General features: G+C 40.3%; 1 protein-coding gene across 1 annotated transcript; it reads left to right on the top strand.

Annotated features, from left to right (window-relative positions):
• Window positions 1-14,509: 14,509 nt before the first annotated feature.
• LOC147903587 (uncharacterized) lies at window positions 14,510-15,856 on the top strand. The gene is made up of 2 exons (XM_087401496.1): window positions 14,510-14,689; window positions 14,720-15,856. Exon 2 carries the CDS (start codon window positions 14,749-14,751, stop codon window positions 15,478-15,480), a length of 732 nt encoding a protein of 243 aa, XP_087257622.1. The 5' UTR covers window positions 14,510-14,689; window positions 14,720-14,748; the 3' UTR covers window positions 15,481-15,856.
• Window positions 15,857-16,659: the final 803 nt, after the last annotated feature.

Below are 16,659 nucleotides of genomic sequence, written 5' to 3'. Positions count from 1 at the left end.
TAATTCAAGCCTATAAGCTAGATCATTGATTTTCTGAATCACCTTGAATGGTCCATAAAAACATGGTGACATCTTGATTACTGGCCATTTCTCAACACTCTTCAATCTTCTTTTCTCAATCCGAAGAAGTACATAATCGCTTTCTTTAAAAAGCATGTGTTTCTGTTTCTTATTAGCTTGTTTTGTGTACTTCTCTTGAGAGATTGCAATGGCTTCTCGAACCTCTTTGAGAATATTTTGATAGTCATGGGTAAATGCATCTGCTACTTCCACTCTATGGGTCAATCGTGTGATAGGAATAGGTAAAACCTTCCCATAGATAATCTCAAAGGGTGCTCTTCTAGTTGTAGAATGAGGAGTATTATTATAAGCAAATTGTAAGAGATGAATGTATTTGTCCCAAGTCTTTGGTTGACTTCCCACATAAGCTTTTATCATTTCTAGAATAGTACTATTTGCAACCTCAGTTTGTCCATTCGATTCTGGATAAAAAGCTGATGAGAAGTCTGACTTAGTGCCTAGATTATGAAATAATGCAGTCGAGAAATTATTGCAAAACTTCGAATCTCACTCAGACACTATAGTCTTTGGCAAGCCATGATGAACAAAGATATGCTTGATGAATAAATGTGCAGCTTGCTGAGCTGTTAAAGTCTTCTTGCATGGGATGAAATAAGCTTGCTTACTAAAGAGATCTATTATCATCCAAATCATATCATTTTGGTTCGTTGTAGTAGGAAAACCTATTATGAAATCCATGGATATTTGTTCCCAAGGCTGCGTAGGAATAGGCAAAGGCATTAGCAATCTTGGGGTCTTGCCTTTGTAACTCTTGATCTTTTGACAAGTGATGCATTTGGCTACAAACTTAGCCACATCTTTTCTTATAGTAGGCCAATGGAATTCTCTTGCTATCACTTGTAAAGTGGCAGTCACTCCCCTATGTCCCATATATGGTGGTTAGTGCATTTCCTCCATTACAATTTGTCTAAAGGGTCGAGTGATGCATAATGTCTTTTGATAAAAGAGGTATCCATCATTGCATGAATAGTCCAACATAGGATTCCATTGTTATTTTCTAATTTGTTCCATATATCAGAAAAGTCTGGATCCCCTTGATAAGAATTCTTTATACCTTCAAAAGGCTGGGTCTCTATAGCAGTGATGTGATTAATACTTGGCTTTCTACTAAGAGCATCAACAACTACATTTTCCTTTCTAGGTTGATACTGAATCATGGGCTGAAAACTCTGTATAAATGATGCCCACTTGATGTGCCTATCAAATATTAGTGGCCGAGTCAACAAATGCTTGATACTTTGCTGATCGGTTTTGATAAGAAACTCAGATCCCTTCAAATAATGTTTCTACATTCGTAAGGCATGCACAACAGTGGTTAATTCTTTATCATATGTACTATAATTGCATTCTGCTGGTTTTAATTGTCGACTCTCATATGCTATTGGATGTCCATCTTGCATAAGTATGGCTCCAATTGCATATCCACTTTAGGACTGCTCCTACTGCAATGCCACTTGCATCGGTTTCTAGGAACAACGGTTTCTGGGGATCAACTATTACAAAAGTTGGTCCCCAGAAACCGTTGTTCCTAGAATGCCTAATCTGCTAACCTACCCTATCTTGCCACCTCTGCCAATTTTCTCATGTCTCTCTCTCTCTCTCTCTCTCTCTCCCCCTTACTGCTTGTGCCTTGCCATGTATTGTCTCCTCTAGTGTTTGTTGTACACTTCTGGAGGGCTGGAACATAGCCTATAGATGCTTAGAAAATGGTCTAGTGGAAACTGATTCCAAGGACATGATATGCTCCATGTCAAATTTGAAAGCATTAGTGATGTTATCTTTTCATCGCTTTCACAGTCACTTGCATTTGTTGGCAAAACATCAATATAGAGTCTAGACTCTATACATGTTACCCTATCTTACACCTTCTGCGATAACCTTCACATTTTGTTGATTGTCTAGGATTTCACACCCATCAACATAAAAATCCACTTTCATTTGCTGATATGAAATTTGACTTACAGATATCAAATTCAATTATGAATATATTGAGGTCACCATTAGGCAATCCAATAGGAATATCAACTATTCCTTTGACCATGAGGTTCTGACGATTCCTATATGTAACTTGTGGATCTTCGTTATGAATATTTGTATTGAAATGAGTGAACCATCCTATCACATGTGCCATTGTCATATGGGTAGGACACTTTGCATGCACCTTAATCATATTTACTCAAAGGCCTGTCAAATTATCATGCCCATCGAGTATTGTTTTCATGGTTTGGCATGCATGTTTTCTATTTTTTACCATGTCTCATACATGAGTCAAAAATACACATCTTCTTGCTCCCATCATATATGCCTTTCTTTGATGGGTAGGATTCTTTGCACACACCTTAATCTTAGTTCCAATAAGCAGATTCAATGTGCTTCTATAGTGTGTGCCTTTATATGATGGGAACTATACTTTGCATATGCCTTAATATTATTCACCTTAAGTACCATGCAAAGTATCATTCCCATATGATGCCGTTTTCATGGTTGGGCATGCATATTTTCTTGTTTTCCACCACGTCTCATACCTAAGTATCAATAAATATGCAACGGTGTGCTCCTATGACATGTACCTTTGTCGTATGGATATGATACTTTCCATTCATCTGAATCTTATTAACATCAAGTTTTGTACAAAGTATAATGCCCATTAGATACCATTTGCAGTGTTGGACATGCGTATTTTATTTTTTTCCATCATGTCTCATTCCCGAGTATAAATAAATATGCATTTGTGTGATCTTGTTGCATGCTCCTTTGTCACATGGGTAGGATAATTTGTTCATGCCTTAACCTTATTCACTTGGAGTCTCGTGCAAAGTATTATGCCCATTGAACACTGTTTGCATCACTGACCACACATATTTTCTTGTTGTTTTCCATCGCATCTCATACATGAGTATCAAAAAATATGTATCGGCATGATTCCCTGGGGGGATTCACCTAAAAAAAATTTAGTGTAACACATGCATTCAAAAGGAGGGGTATTTTTATTCAATGTTTGAAAAAAAAAAAGGATTACAATAATAGGAGGGGGTCTTTAATTCAAATTCGGAAAAAAAAATGTTATTATGTCTCAATAGAGATGTAATTTTATTTGAGGGAAAATTTTGGTTGAGGGGTTTTTCAAATACCCCTTGAATGCATGTGATACATAGTTTCTTAGTAGTGCAACCCCCGAGGTGCTCCCACTATATGTACCTTTGTCAAATGGATAAATTACTTTACTAATGCCTTAAAATTATTCAATTAAAGTCCCATGCAAGGATCATGCCTATTGGATATCATTTGTATCATTGGGCATACATGTTTTTTTACTTTTCACCACGTGTCATACATGAATATAAAAAAATATGCGCTTGGTGTGCTCCCATATTATGAGCCTTTGTCATATGGGCACAATACTTTGCATACAACTTAATATTATTCTTTATAGGGACTGCAAAAATATCATCCCCATCAAAAGCTACAAAAGTATCATCCCCATCAAAATTTGTTTGCATTGGTGGGGCATATTTTCTTATTTTCCACTGCATCTCATACATGAGTATCAAACAATACACATTGACGTGATCCCATCACATGTGACATTATTGAATGGATATGATACCTTTCTCATGGCTTAATCTTGTTCACTTTAAGTCTGGTGAAAAGCATCATGCCCATAAAAAACCTTTTCATTATTGGGCATGCACTTTTTTTTTTCCACCTTGTCTCATATATGAGTGTCAAAAAATATGCATCGATGTGCTACCATCATATGTTACTTGTTGGGCTTAGGTGTTGAGTTATAGTAGGTTGTTGTAGGCTAGATTGTAAGCTCAATTTCTCAGATGCACATATGTTAGATCTGCTTGCAAGTTGTTAGATGATGGAGCATGGCTTGGCTTGATGAATCTTTGGAGCTTGGTCAATATAGCTCTTGAGCAGGCTGCTAGCGGTTGCCTTAGCATCATATAGCTCATTGTGTAGCTACTTTGTATGAGCTGCTCATTGGAGGGTAGGCTCAATAGTCCTTTTTTTTTGAATAGAATACCACTCTCTCTCTCTCTCTCTCTCTCCATAGAACTTTCTATCTCAAAGGAAAAATGATGGAATAACTATCTCACACAAGCAAGGAATCTCTCTATCTCACTCATGGAATGGTTAGTTAGACTCGAAGAAACCAAACCAAGACAAAAAATCATGAAAAACTTTGGAATGACAAACATGTCATGTCAAAGACATAGTTTGATGAGACTCAAATCAAATATGTGACTTATGGAGGAACATGATAATACAATGTACTTACTGTACTCACAATAACACCAACAGAATCTTACATCAACTCCTACTGACACCTTCTTCCTACTAACTTACACCTAAGATTTTTCTTTTCCTTTGTCTGTCTTTGAAAGGCCACATTCACTCAGCTCCAATACTTCCATCCAACGTCTAGGAGTTTCAATCACTCAAGCCATGCTATGCCAATTACCATCAAATCCAGTGCTACCAGAAAATATAGCCATCCTCCCTGCAATAATTCCATAGCAAAGGATCCAGTGGACATACTACAAACATTAAAATTTCACACAAGTTCACACAAGGAATGATCTCCACCGATAACCCTTCAACAACCATGACCTTTGCATGATCCATGGGTCTAGATTGAGAACACGAAGGGGGGCATGTTAACTAAATTAGTTGGCAATGTCATTTGATGGATAGTGGCAAGTTAATAGAGCTAGGATCAATGTGCCTTGGAGCTAAATGGGCCCAAGAATATTGTAAAGAATGAGGAAAGAGAGTGGTATAAAGGGATAAGGTTGGCCCTCCCTTCAAAAGGTGGCATGTATAAAAGGCCAAATGGTTGAGTTTGGTCTTCACTTGTTGGTTGCCACATTTGCATACAGACTCACTTCATCCGGTTCAACCATAGTGCAACCTGGGGAGACTCAGTGTTTGAGCATGCACTTATGGCTATAGTATACAGTCCTTACTTGATGCGGATTAGTGGGATCCAGGACTTCAAGTCGATCCCTACATCAACATTTGGCGCTCCATTCGCTTCAGTGACATCTTATATATTTTTAATTGTATTTCAGGCTTCTAGGCCTTTATACTATCAGCTCCTTCTCGACAAGCCTATGACAAACACTACATCCCATATCAATGGATGTTTAGTCATGCACACATTAGACGACCTTCATCTCATGACAATTGAGCATACAAGTTGGACAGGTTTCTATACCTTGTCATTTTGATGGGCCTCTTCATTAGCAGAGTAATGTATCATACCTGCACCTTTGGCCCCAGCTTTTATGCAGCCCTCGGGTCACTCAATCCACATTGAGTATGGGGCCTTCTTCGGCCCCACATCATTCGACATAGATTATAGTGCTACTGTAGCATACCTTTGACATTGCTATTAGTTCTTTTGGGTTGGTGACACCTTCGTATGTCATAACCTACCAGATATCATCTCCATGGCTACATCGGCTAGCTTCGCATCCAAATGGCTATTCTATAGGGTAGCTGCATAGTCCACGATGACTTATGACATGTTCATCCATGATATGCTCAACATGTAGCCATACACAAAGTACTCAACACGTTCATCTTTTGATCAACTAGTTTTTGATCGAGGTGGACTTGTCTTTCTACATATTTCCTTCCTCTTCCTTTTGGCCTATCTTCAAAAGTTTATTTCCCAAAGCCGAAGGATGACCCACAACATAAGAAGGGGAAAATCCATGCCATGTAGAGGATCATAAGTTTTACTCATTGTACATGCTTCCACTACGTAGAAACTATGCTCACATATGCACATACTACTCTGATTTCTTTTCATTTTTGGATGCTAGCATACGCACCAAACAAAATCCACAAAAAGGCCTTGCACATGTACCATCTACCTACCCAGTGCAATTTAAGAGGGGGTATTGAGGATGGTTTAAATTGCACCACACCTCTGGGGCAATAGGCATAAACCCTAAACCTAAGGGGTTCACACATGTATATCTTCATGTTCATGTTCTATACAACTTATTGTACAAGTAGCTATATCGTGTGCACTCCTCTCTCACTTCTGCTGACACAACACACACCTACAACCATACATCTTGGAAAAAGATACTTTTGTAGCAAATCTATATGCAAAAAAAGCTATTTGTTAAGTTAAGCATATCTTAATACATCTTCTTGGATTTGGTCCAACAAATGTTTAATCAAAGCACATACTGATCCTCCTTTTCTCTCTATCTCCTATCCTATCATGGAGACACAAGTGGACAAGACATAGAAAAATATTTTTCTTGTATAATTGAGTCAATTAATAAGGCATAGACATATTTGGCAAATCAAATACAATCAGAGAACAAGACTCTCCAAAAGAAAAAGGCAAAATAATTCATTCTTAGCATAATATGATGTTGATGCCAATAATGGCTATTGCACAATGGAGCACTTTAAATTTTTTGGTTTTAATATGGTTCAAATTTACTAACCACAATTAATTATTGCATTTCACCATATAGGAGAATCATATACACAATTTTGAAATTTGAGATTCTTCATGTAAGAGTAGCAAGTGCTCAATAAAGTAATTGCTTGAAACAATAACATTCTAGAAACTACAAGTTCTTGATTACCAAAATGTGCCAAAATATTCTTGCAATAGTAGCAGACTCTCTAATAAAGAGAAATTAGTTGAAACATCAAACACTTGTAGCCATATTCAAAGTCAAAGTAGTCAAGATATAAATATAATATTTTCTTCAAAGATCCTCAAAGTTTGGTTGGAATAAAACTAGTCACAATGCCATATATATTGGTCAGAGAGCCCCTTAACCTTTTTGTTGTAGAGATGCGATGTCAAGAACTACATATTCTCTTCAAGAAGTTGTTGCAAGACTTTTGCACTACGTAGTGCATTCAACTCTTCAGGTGATTCCATTCCAACATACATCATTGATGCTTTCACCTTTGGTATGGAGAATATCTTGGACACAGGTTCCACGAGCAATACAGATCAACACATCAGTCTACAGGACATTCTAGCATTGGTGCAGTCATGTCACATTGCACCACCCTTGGATTTAGCTATCACCACCTTTGATCATCAGATCATTCCTTAGCATGAGGATACCTATGCATGAGTGCCATCCTACCCTAGTGGACATCATCCGGTTCAACCATAGTGCAACCTGGGGAGACTCAGTGTTTCAACATGCACTTATGGCTATAGTATACAGTCCTTACTTGATGAGGATTAGTGGTTGGATCCAGGACTTCAAGTCGATCCCTACATCAACATTCGGCACTCCATTCGCTTCAGCGACATCTTATGTATTTTTAATTGTATTTCAGGCTTCTAGGCCTTTATACTGTTAGCTCCTTCTCGACAAGCCTATGACAAACACTACATCCCATGTCGATGGATGTTTAGTCATGCACACATCAGATTACCTTCATCTCATGACAGTTGACAAAGAGCCCTCCAATGTTAAATCCAAGCACCGACTTAAATGATCCATAGTCTCCTACCCCATCTACAACAGCTAGAATAAGAGAAACCTTTTCTAATTTTATTGATAGGCTTGGACTAACAAGAGCCAACACACATGATAAAACCATTTACTAGGGAGAATGGGTGTGAGTGGAGCCTCATGTGTTAGCCCAACCATCGGTGTCAAAAGCAATATTCAAGGAACCAAGTCCTATTGTATCTCTACTGGTAATCTTCACAGGTACAGAAGGTACAGCAGGCACATATTTTTTTTTTTGGGAAGAAGGAAAAGAGTGAGAGCACTCTGTCCTTTTGCGTGATACTTGCAAGTACACGTAGGTACAGAAGTACAACGAGGTTTTTTCTAGATGCATTCCTGGAATTTTTCAGTCCTAAAACTGTGTGTTTGAGGTACAGCAAGTACACTCGTGTCCCTCGTGCTTGGGGTGACTACCACAGTGAATATTATTGTACGTGGGTGGCATGTGTGTGCAAGAAGAATTCAACAATCTATCCAATGAAGGGATAACTCTTCCAAGTGTCACAAATCATGATGAACCATTGAATGTCAAGAGACTGAGATGGTGTCACATGTGTGTGTGTACACCGATCATAGAACCAAAGGGACTGACGCCGGTGGGAACTAATCAGGTAATGTGGCAATAGCTAACTTGGCTTGGTGGAGTTGGATCTCCTCTATGGTTGTGCTAGTCTACAGTTAGACTCTACAGTTAGACTACACATCAAAGCGCAAAATGCAGAAATGAATTTTATCTTGATCATTTTTAAGTGTTGGGTATGCTACAATGGATCAAGAGGTGATTCTGATAATGAGGATTCAATGATGCTGGCCTGTGGAAAGTCAGATGCAGATCTGATGTGTTCATCACATAGAGCTTTTTGGATCATCACAAAATTCCCTCTAGATCAAAAGTTATGGCTCTGGGAAGGATGGCCAATTTTTTATCCCAAGAGGGTGATCAAAATGATGATGTGGATGTGGTGAGGTGGCAGTGATGACATCGAACTGTGTGTTCATATGCTACTTACAACTGTGACTGTGACTGTGACTATGTGACTGCTTAGGTGACACTACTAGATGTGCAAGCTAAGGTGGCACTATTGACAAGGTATGCTGACATCACAAATTGCATGGCATTGCCATGTGGCCTGCTGATGTGGCAACTGATATGGTAGAGGTGTCATGTGTCGGATAAGTTGCCAAGTGGTGGCTTGTTAACCTCGCTTTAGTAACATATAAACATAACCAGATTCTGGTTACCCAATGATGGTTGGACTCACCCACCTTATCTCCAAAGTTAACCCAAGGTTTCTATAACTCGATTTTGTTTGATCCAACCCATATGGGTGATGAGAGTGCCATGTATCAGTATACTAACCTAATACAAAAACTAACTTGACCATAGTTAGAGCAACTAGCCCTGTCTACCACGTGTTGGTGGATAGAGATCTAGAGAGAGAAGCCTTTGATGGAGCTTCTGTGTAGGTCGATGATAGAGGTATGGCAATGGTTGCATTGTTGTTGGTAGTCAAGGGAGACATCTTGTTGAAGAAGGAGCCACTGCCATGGATGGTTGTGTGAAAAGTGGGGCTTGGGACTCATTTGTAATCGCCCGAGGATGCTTAAGTATGGAGCTGAGTCTGCCAGTGAGCTTGTGGCATTGTTGTGGTCGGCTACTAGAGCATTGAATTGCTTGTTGTGGTCTTGTTGGCTGTGGGTGAGCAGTCCCGTTTGTTGATGATGTGTTGGTCAGCTGAATGTCATTTGAAGTCGTTGCTTGCCAGGCTACTTGTCATTATAGATGGCACCTGGGAGGAACCACGGAGATTGTATAGAGTCGCTTGAGGTGGTCGTTAGCTGAGAATTAGCGCTAGTGGAAGCACGTGGCTTTTTCATTATGGGCTCATCGTGCATGGAGAGTTGGGGAGCAGGTGGTTAGAGATGAGCTTGACAGCCGCTACATCATTCATTTGGAGAAGTTGGCACTCTTGCAATTGGTTCCATAGTTGTAGCTTGTAGCTTAAGAAGGGACTTAGCAATTTGGTGCCTCCAACAGCCTATTGAAGCACTTGAGTGTGTTGCAAGTCGGAATTTTCCTGAGCAGAGTTGGTCGGTGCCCGGTGAGAGTTTTCACATTGTTGTGGCAGCTCAGAGATGTCTTGAGCGTAGTCTACAATAGGGTGGCCACCTAAGCTTGAGAGATGACCCGAGTTGGCAAGTTGGGGTCGACTTTGATGGCACTAGCTGTAGAACCGCTTGGCTATGAGCTTTGGTCGCTCTGCCTTAGGAGTCATTGCAGACTATTATGAGTTGGTCGTAAGGATGTGAAGATGCTTAGATGTTCGGCTTGCTAGATCGTTAAGCTGTAGATAGAGAGGCTGCTCCAAACTAGGCTGAAAAGTCTACCATGTGTGTCATTTGAGTTTGATTGTAGGAGCTTGGCTAGATCGAGCCTCTAACTCCTATGGCCTTAGCTCTTGAAGGTCCTTGCTGAGGACCTTTGAAGACCGTATCTCACACAAACTAAAATGAAGTCTCTCTCAAGAACTCCAAAATGAAGAGCAACACTAAACAAATGTATCTTGCTCTGCATAGCTTGGAACGGCGAGATTCTAAAGCAAGTCGAAGAGAAGAAGATGCTCTACAAGATGAGCTTGAGAAGTGATGAAGATGCCTTGAAGAGAGGGTTTGTTTCCTTGGCGGAGCAAGGGCTTGCGTGCCTTGATGGAACAAGGGCTTGTTCTCTCTCTAACAAAAATCTCTCTCTCACTGGAGGATGCCTTACAAGGAGGGCTTGACACTCATGAAGGGAGTGGGAGCACCATCGGCTCTGATACCATGATAGCAGAAGTGAGAGAGAGAGAGAGAGAGAGAGAGAGAGAGAGAGAGAGAGAGAGAGAGAGAGAGAGAGAGGAGTGCACACAATATAGCTACCTGTACACTAAGTTGTATTGAACATGAACATGAAGATATACATGTGAACCCCTTAGGGTTAGGGTTAGCGTTTGCCCCTAGAGGTATGGTGCAATTTACACCATCCTCAACAAACTTATTGTGTTTAAGCATAGACTAGCTCATGGGATCCCAATTGATCATATGGGAGACATGTAGGTTTTCCTAGCATCTTCATATAACTACACTCTTATAATAAATTACATTTGGTCTTGGTTATTTGGATTACTTTTGAAGGCTACCTTGTTGCTTGACAAAGTGTTTTATAAATTTATGTTGTTGTGTTTCTATTGCTATGTAGGTATTCATTAAAAAAAAATCGCTAAAAGGAGCATATGAGTAAATGATTATATGTAAATTTGGGAGATCTGCTGAACTCAATAAAGCAGAATACAAAGTTGAGTAGAAAACATAGCTAAGCAAAGTCACAAGCAGAACTAAAGTAAAAGCTAAAGAGAGAGGGGCATGCTCTCTCAATTTATAAATAACTTGAGAGAAAGTGTGCTGCCTCTCCCCATATGTCAATTGTGGATTTTCTTTTGTCGTTTTACAATGTTCTTATTTTATATTTTTTTATTTTCTCATATTTTTTATTTTCAAAACTTAAAAGCAAAGGGATTTGGTTCGATGGGCCTTGTGTCATGGCTCACCTCAATTTTATCCTAATTTTTCTAGCTCCTTTTTACAAATGTTGAAAATATAAAGTTGACCAAATTTATAACAAAATGAAAGTATAGGACCTTCAATTAAATCAATAAATGAATGCAATAAGATGCAAGTGCTATCAAGTAATGCAACCAAATGAGTTTCTCATTATATGCTCCATAACAAAACAAAGTGAATTACATTCAATCGGCCTACTCGATCGAATGCAATGTATTTTATATTTAGTCCAGCAGCAAAAGGGACGCAAGCCCCATACATTATTGCGACTGCTTCACCAAGTGGGCAAAGGCCAAGGCAACTAGGAAGGTTGATGTTAAAGCAATAGTCAAATTTCTTTATGAGAATGTTGTATCCAACTCTAGCCTCCCACTAGAAATTTTAAGCGATCGAGGGACTCACTTTATCAATGAATTGTTTCACATCTTAATGAGTGAGTTCCTAATAGTCCATAGAAAACCCACTCCGTACTACCCTAGAGCAAGTACTCCCCTCCTCAAGAATGCTAAACTAAGGACTTTCTACAATGTGGGCTTGGAGGGGATCAGTGTAGGAGGTTTTGCGTTCTCTCTTACCCCGTCTGCTTTCTCTATACAACCGAGTGGTAATGAAGGAGTGATATTGGATTCAGTAACTTTAGTCACTCGCCTTATGCCTTTTGTTGGCATTTCATTTTCTTTCCCAGCATCTCAAATCTCTTCTTAGAACCAACAGTTATTGTCTAATAATGCAAGGTCGCCTTCACTAAGGTCTTTGTTCTATAGGTTGTGGTCAAACCATCATTTTTTGTGAAGTTTTTCAACTTTTATGCCGTATGCCACCCTAAGCCTTGTTTCATTAAGCTTCTCGAGCTCAATTAGACTCTCAGGGATGACCTCTTCAGATGTTCTATCTCAAATTACCACCCTTAGGCTTGGCACTATAAACTCCATGGGCATCACTACTTCTACCCCAAACATGAGGCTAACGGGTGTGCAATTGGTTGCCACTTTATATGTAGTACGGTATGCCCATAGTGTAGTGGGGAGTTTGTGTTCTGAATCATTCAATTGGCCTCTACTATGCATGTCATCATAAAACATAAATCTTTATTAGAGCTTTCGAATTGGTTGTTTAAGGTCTCACAAACATTAATCCCAGCAACTTCCATGGGAATCTAGCCCAATCCATAGTTACGATCATTGAGTCTCTAGGGACAGAAGGGACTTCCAACAGAAGCACTATTGGAGTTTCTTGGTAGCCATTTCAAGACTCTCAAGAAACTTGGTATCAGTGGACAATATATTTCAATGGGCAATATATTTTAGTGGGCAAGACTCTTGGAGCTTCTTGGTCGCCATTGCAAGGCTCTTAAGAAACTTGGCATCAATGGGCAATATATTTCAATGGGCAAGACTCTTGGAGCTTCTTGGTTGCCAATGCAAGACTCTCAAGAAACTTGGTATCATTGGGCAATATATTTCATCATTTTGTTGTCCCAAAGTTTGCTCTCTCTCGATCTCTCTTTAATGACCTTTCGGATAAGATTGTTTTTCAGGCTAGGGATGTTCAGATTCCCATCAAGAATCTCTTCTTGTCCTTTTGCAAGGATCTTACTTCAGCAGGTCTCCTTAGTTTTTCCATTACCTCCATCTATTCCCCCAAAATGATGCTCAGTGAACCTTGCATTGGCTTGTATGCCACTCATTGCCCATCATTCCACAATTGCAAACCTCCCACCTCTGCGGTCTCTAGCAAGATCATAATGGGATAATGTCTTTGTGGCCATGCAATCTCGACATCAGATTGAGGTCTGGGCATGCCAAATACAAAGATATGCTCAGCCCAGTCTTGGCCACATTCGCCTCCTTTACATCCAAGACTCTCACTCCCAGCATCTCCATGATTGCTTTGTGCAAGTTCTACATCAAGGCTCTCATTTCCTTTAGATAATACTCCATAGGTTTTTTGCACGCATCCCACCACCCATCGATTTACCAGGAAGGTCTCTAGCAGTCATGGGAGCAAGAAAGAGATCGAATAAACAAAGGCAAGGGTAGGGAGGAGCCACAAGTCCATCTTCATGGAGGAAAGAATCTCTAAGCTTCATCCAACAAATCGGTCTCCCTGTAAACACAAACTCCAAAATAAAGCAAGGAAGAAGCTTTTCTCATTGGTTGCACAAAATAAGCATTTTGCCCTTGGCCATGGCTTCTTGCCTGCAACAGGAAAATGTATGATCGAGAGAATGCAGGTTAAATGATGTGTTCTTAGAAGGGAAAGCGACCTAGGAAACCAAAAAACAAGGCCGACATGCAAAAATCAGTCGAACGAAAAAACATTCTAGCAGAGTGTGAAGTGCCATGGAATTCGAACAAAAGAGACCAAATGGCAATATTGCGTCATGAACGAATGACATTGCCGTTAGAGTCACTAAACCAGTCAAAAGATCGGTATGATTCAACCTTGAAATCATGGAAAATGAACGACATTGTGCATAAAGTATGCATTAAAAAAAAGCAGGGAACAAAGGATAGGAAGCTATGTAGATGAAGGGCTATCCAAGGGGAAGGAGAGCACGGGTGGCATATAGCCGGGGACAGCAACAACCACCATAGACGCAAACAGCCAAAGTTCTTCATCCCTAGAATATTTGCAAACTTTCGTTAGAAGATGCGCGCCAGACCAATTAGAAATTCACAATTTTTCAAATAAAAGAAATGACCCATTTTTCTATTTCAGGCCCAGACGTTTACTAAGCCCTACCCCATTTGGACAAGCCAAAAAAGGATATACAATATCATTTGATATCATAGAGGAGAAAAGCTCAAGGTTCAAAAAATTCTGAACAAACTCATAAGCGAGTCATATTGTGCAATATTGATGAGTGTAAGCAAGGCTGGTTAGGCAGGCAGCATAGTGGAACCAAACCCCCTTTCTTCCCTCTTGTTGAGCCACATGGCACACTATAAAAGCAATCCCAAATCCACATGCGGGAATCCTATATTTGATGTTGCGAGATACTGCCTCCTTGGGTCTAGTTTCTCTCCCTCCTTTCTTGGTAGGCAGCTTGGAATGAGATTCTGCCCGCCCAGCCTGACACCGTTCATTGCTGCCTGCCCAGTTCTAATTATGCTCTATTTTCACTCGTTATCCTCCGTGAGATGAAGACCCAAAATATCCTTATCCTCCCGGAGATGAAGACCCCCACAAAATTGTTCACCAAGGAAAAAGAACTCACCCAAAAAAGTCTAGAAATTTCACCTCACGAATTGTGAAACGTGCTTTATTATACGCTCACAAAACTGTTCACCAAGGCAAAAGCTGATCCAAAAAGTCTAAAATTTCACTGAACAAATGGTGCTCGATCTCCTGTTGCTTTTCGAAAATTTCAACCAACGAATGGAATGGTGCTCCCATTGAGCTCCTAGACATTGTCTGTCTCATAGAATTGAGTCCTCGACATAGCTCATCTTCCCCTGCAGCAACATCCTCAATATCTAGCCTCCCTCAGAGTAACTCCTGCTTGCCAATCCTACGACTCGTTACTTGCTCTTCTCCATCAGCTATGTCGGAGCCTTCCCAGACTTCCACAAACAGTAGCAGCCATGTAGAACCTGCTGCTGCAGTACCTGGCAACCCAGCTCGTCGCTTGCTAAGCTCCTTCCCCGTCGGCCGACTGAAATTTCCCATTGTAATCCTCTTCCTCTTTGCCTTTGGCCTCGTCCCCCTCGAGGACATCGTCTCCGTCTTGCTCGCTTCTCTCTACATCTACACAATGGCTAAGTTTGTCTTCCCTCCTGTCACTGCAAAGGCACCACCTAGCGTCTACGCTGGGTCTAAGATCCTGAAGAGGTATGTTACGGTGGCCGCTTATGTAGGGATTTTCTTCCCCTTGGCGTACATCATGCTGGGGCTTGTGCTGGGAGAGAAGAAGACTGTGAAAGCAGCAGCCCCGCACACATTTCTACTCGCTTGCCAGATCGTGTCGGAGATGTTGAGCTCTAAGCTGTCCAATAGCATTTCTCTTCCTGGCAGAGCGTTAGTCCCCATCTTATACAACAGCGGCCGCTTGGTGTCGATATGGGAGTGGATCGAGACCGACTTTGCGAAACGGGCGGATAAAGTGGGTTCAAGCTCAAGCTCATGGGTACTATTTGGACGCATATTGGCTGTCGCCAACATAATTCTGTGGAGCTACAATCTGTTTGGTTTCCTGCTGCCGATGTATCTTCCTCTATGCTTTCGGAAATATTGTGACGATGAGAAGATCTGGAAAGAGCAGAATAAAGAAGAGTGAAGGGGACTTGAGAGAGGGCGAATCTGGAAAGATCAGATGAGGGCAAGGCCATGTTGTATAGTCGCAAAAGATTGCTTATCACACTCGAGCTATGTATAAATCTTAAGCTGGACTTCAAACAACAATGAGCATTGAGGAGCCAGGCCAAAATAGCCATGGAAACTGTGTTGTATCGTTGCAGAAGAATTGATTAATGCTATGTATAAATGTTAGTTCAGTCATCTTGTGCTCAAGAATGACCGATGCTTGACATTTTAGAAACAATTAATGATGCAAGAATAAACATGCAGTGATGTCAAAAGGCATAGCCTCTCAGATGGATCGTTGCAATAGCTACCAGCCAGTGATTGATAATACACTCAATCTTTCGCTCTCTTGTTGTGCAACTCTTTCCTTGAATCGTCTGATTCGTGTGAACGTTTTGCAGGCTCAAGATAATCATGCTACACTTCCACTTATCACTCAGTCAGATCACTTGAATACAACTTCTATCATGACTCCTAGAAAGGTTTGGCTCTACTTCCATGCCTCGAGAAGCATTCTGATGTCGCTTAAGCTCTCACATAATATTTTGGGTCATTATGGGATCTATTAGCTTTTACAGAAGTCATGCACCAAGAACTGTTGCCGTAATCATATCTCTAGTTAATGATCACAGTTTGAACATGTTTTAGAAAGCTTCCATTTCACCAGCCTCTATTACGGATGGGGTGCTGATTCAGATTCAAGCAATGTTTATCACTCAAAGTTTGCATTGAATCATGCATGTTTTAAGTGTAAATCCTCGTGTACCGTGAAATTGAGAGTGGCTTCATTACACGAGTTTTACTCTCTATGATGGAACCTTGCTAATAGTAATTCTAGACCTACATGCACCAACTCTTGCTATGGAGAGTTTTGGTTTGTAAGATGCCCAAGAAGGACAGACTTGTCAAATGGAGAGGGGACATCTCACCTTTTTGCCCATTCTGTAAGGTGCATTTTGAGAGTCATTTTTAATGCAAAAATTGCTATTTTAAAATCCTAATTTTGTATTTCTTATTTTTAAGAATCCTATTCATGTTTTTTTTTAAAATCGAGTCATTTAAATCTTGCTTTTTTTCCCCCTTGAAAAAGGCTTCTATTAAGTATGAAAAATACCCGCGTGAGCAAGCTCACATCAGAAATACATCATGTTGT

Source organism: Dipteris shenzhenensis, chromosome 3, assembly GCF_047967505.1.
Source record: "Dipteris shenzhenensis isolate YYH24624 ecotype China chromosome 3, Dip_SZ_1.0, whole genome shotgun sequence".
NCBI classification, from domain to species: Eukaryota; Viridiplantae; Streptophyta; class Polypodiopsida; order Gleicheniales; family Dipteridaceae; genus Dipteris; species Dipteris shenzhenensis.
Note: the sequence above shows the minus strand (reverse complement) of the source record. Positions and strands in the feature narration are given on the sequence as shown.

Excerpts from the sequence above, each read along its gene's own strand:
- LOC147903587 (XM_087401496.1), top strand. The coding sequence starts at position 14,749 with ATGTCGGAGCCTTCCCAGACTTCCACAAACAGTAGCAGCCATGTAGAA.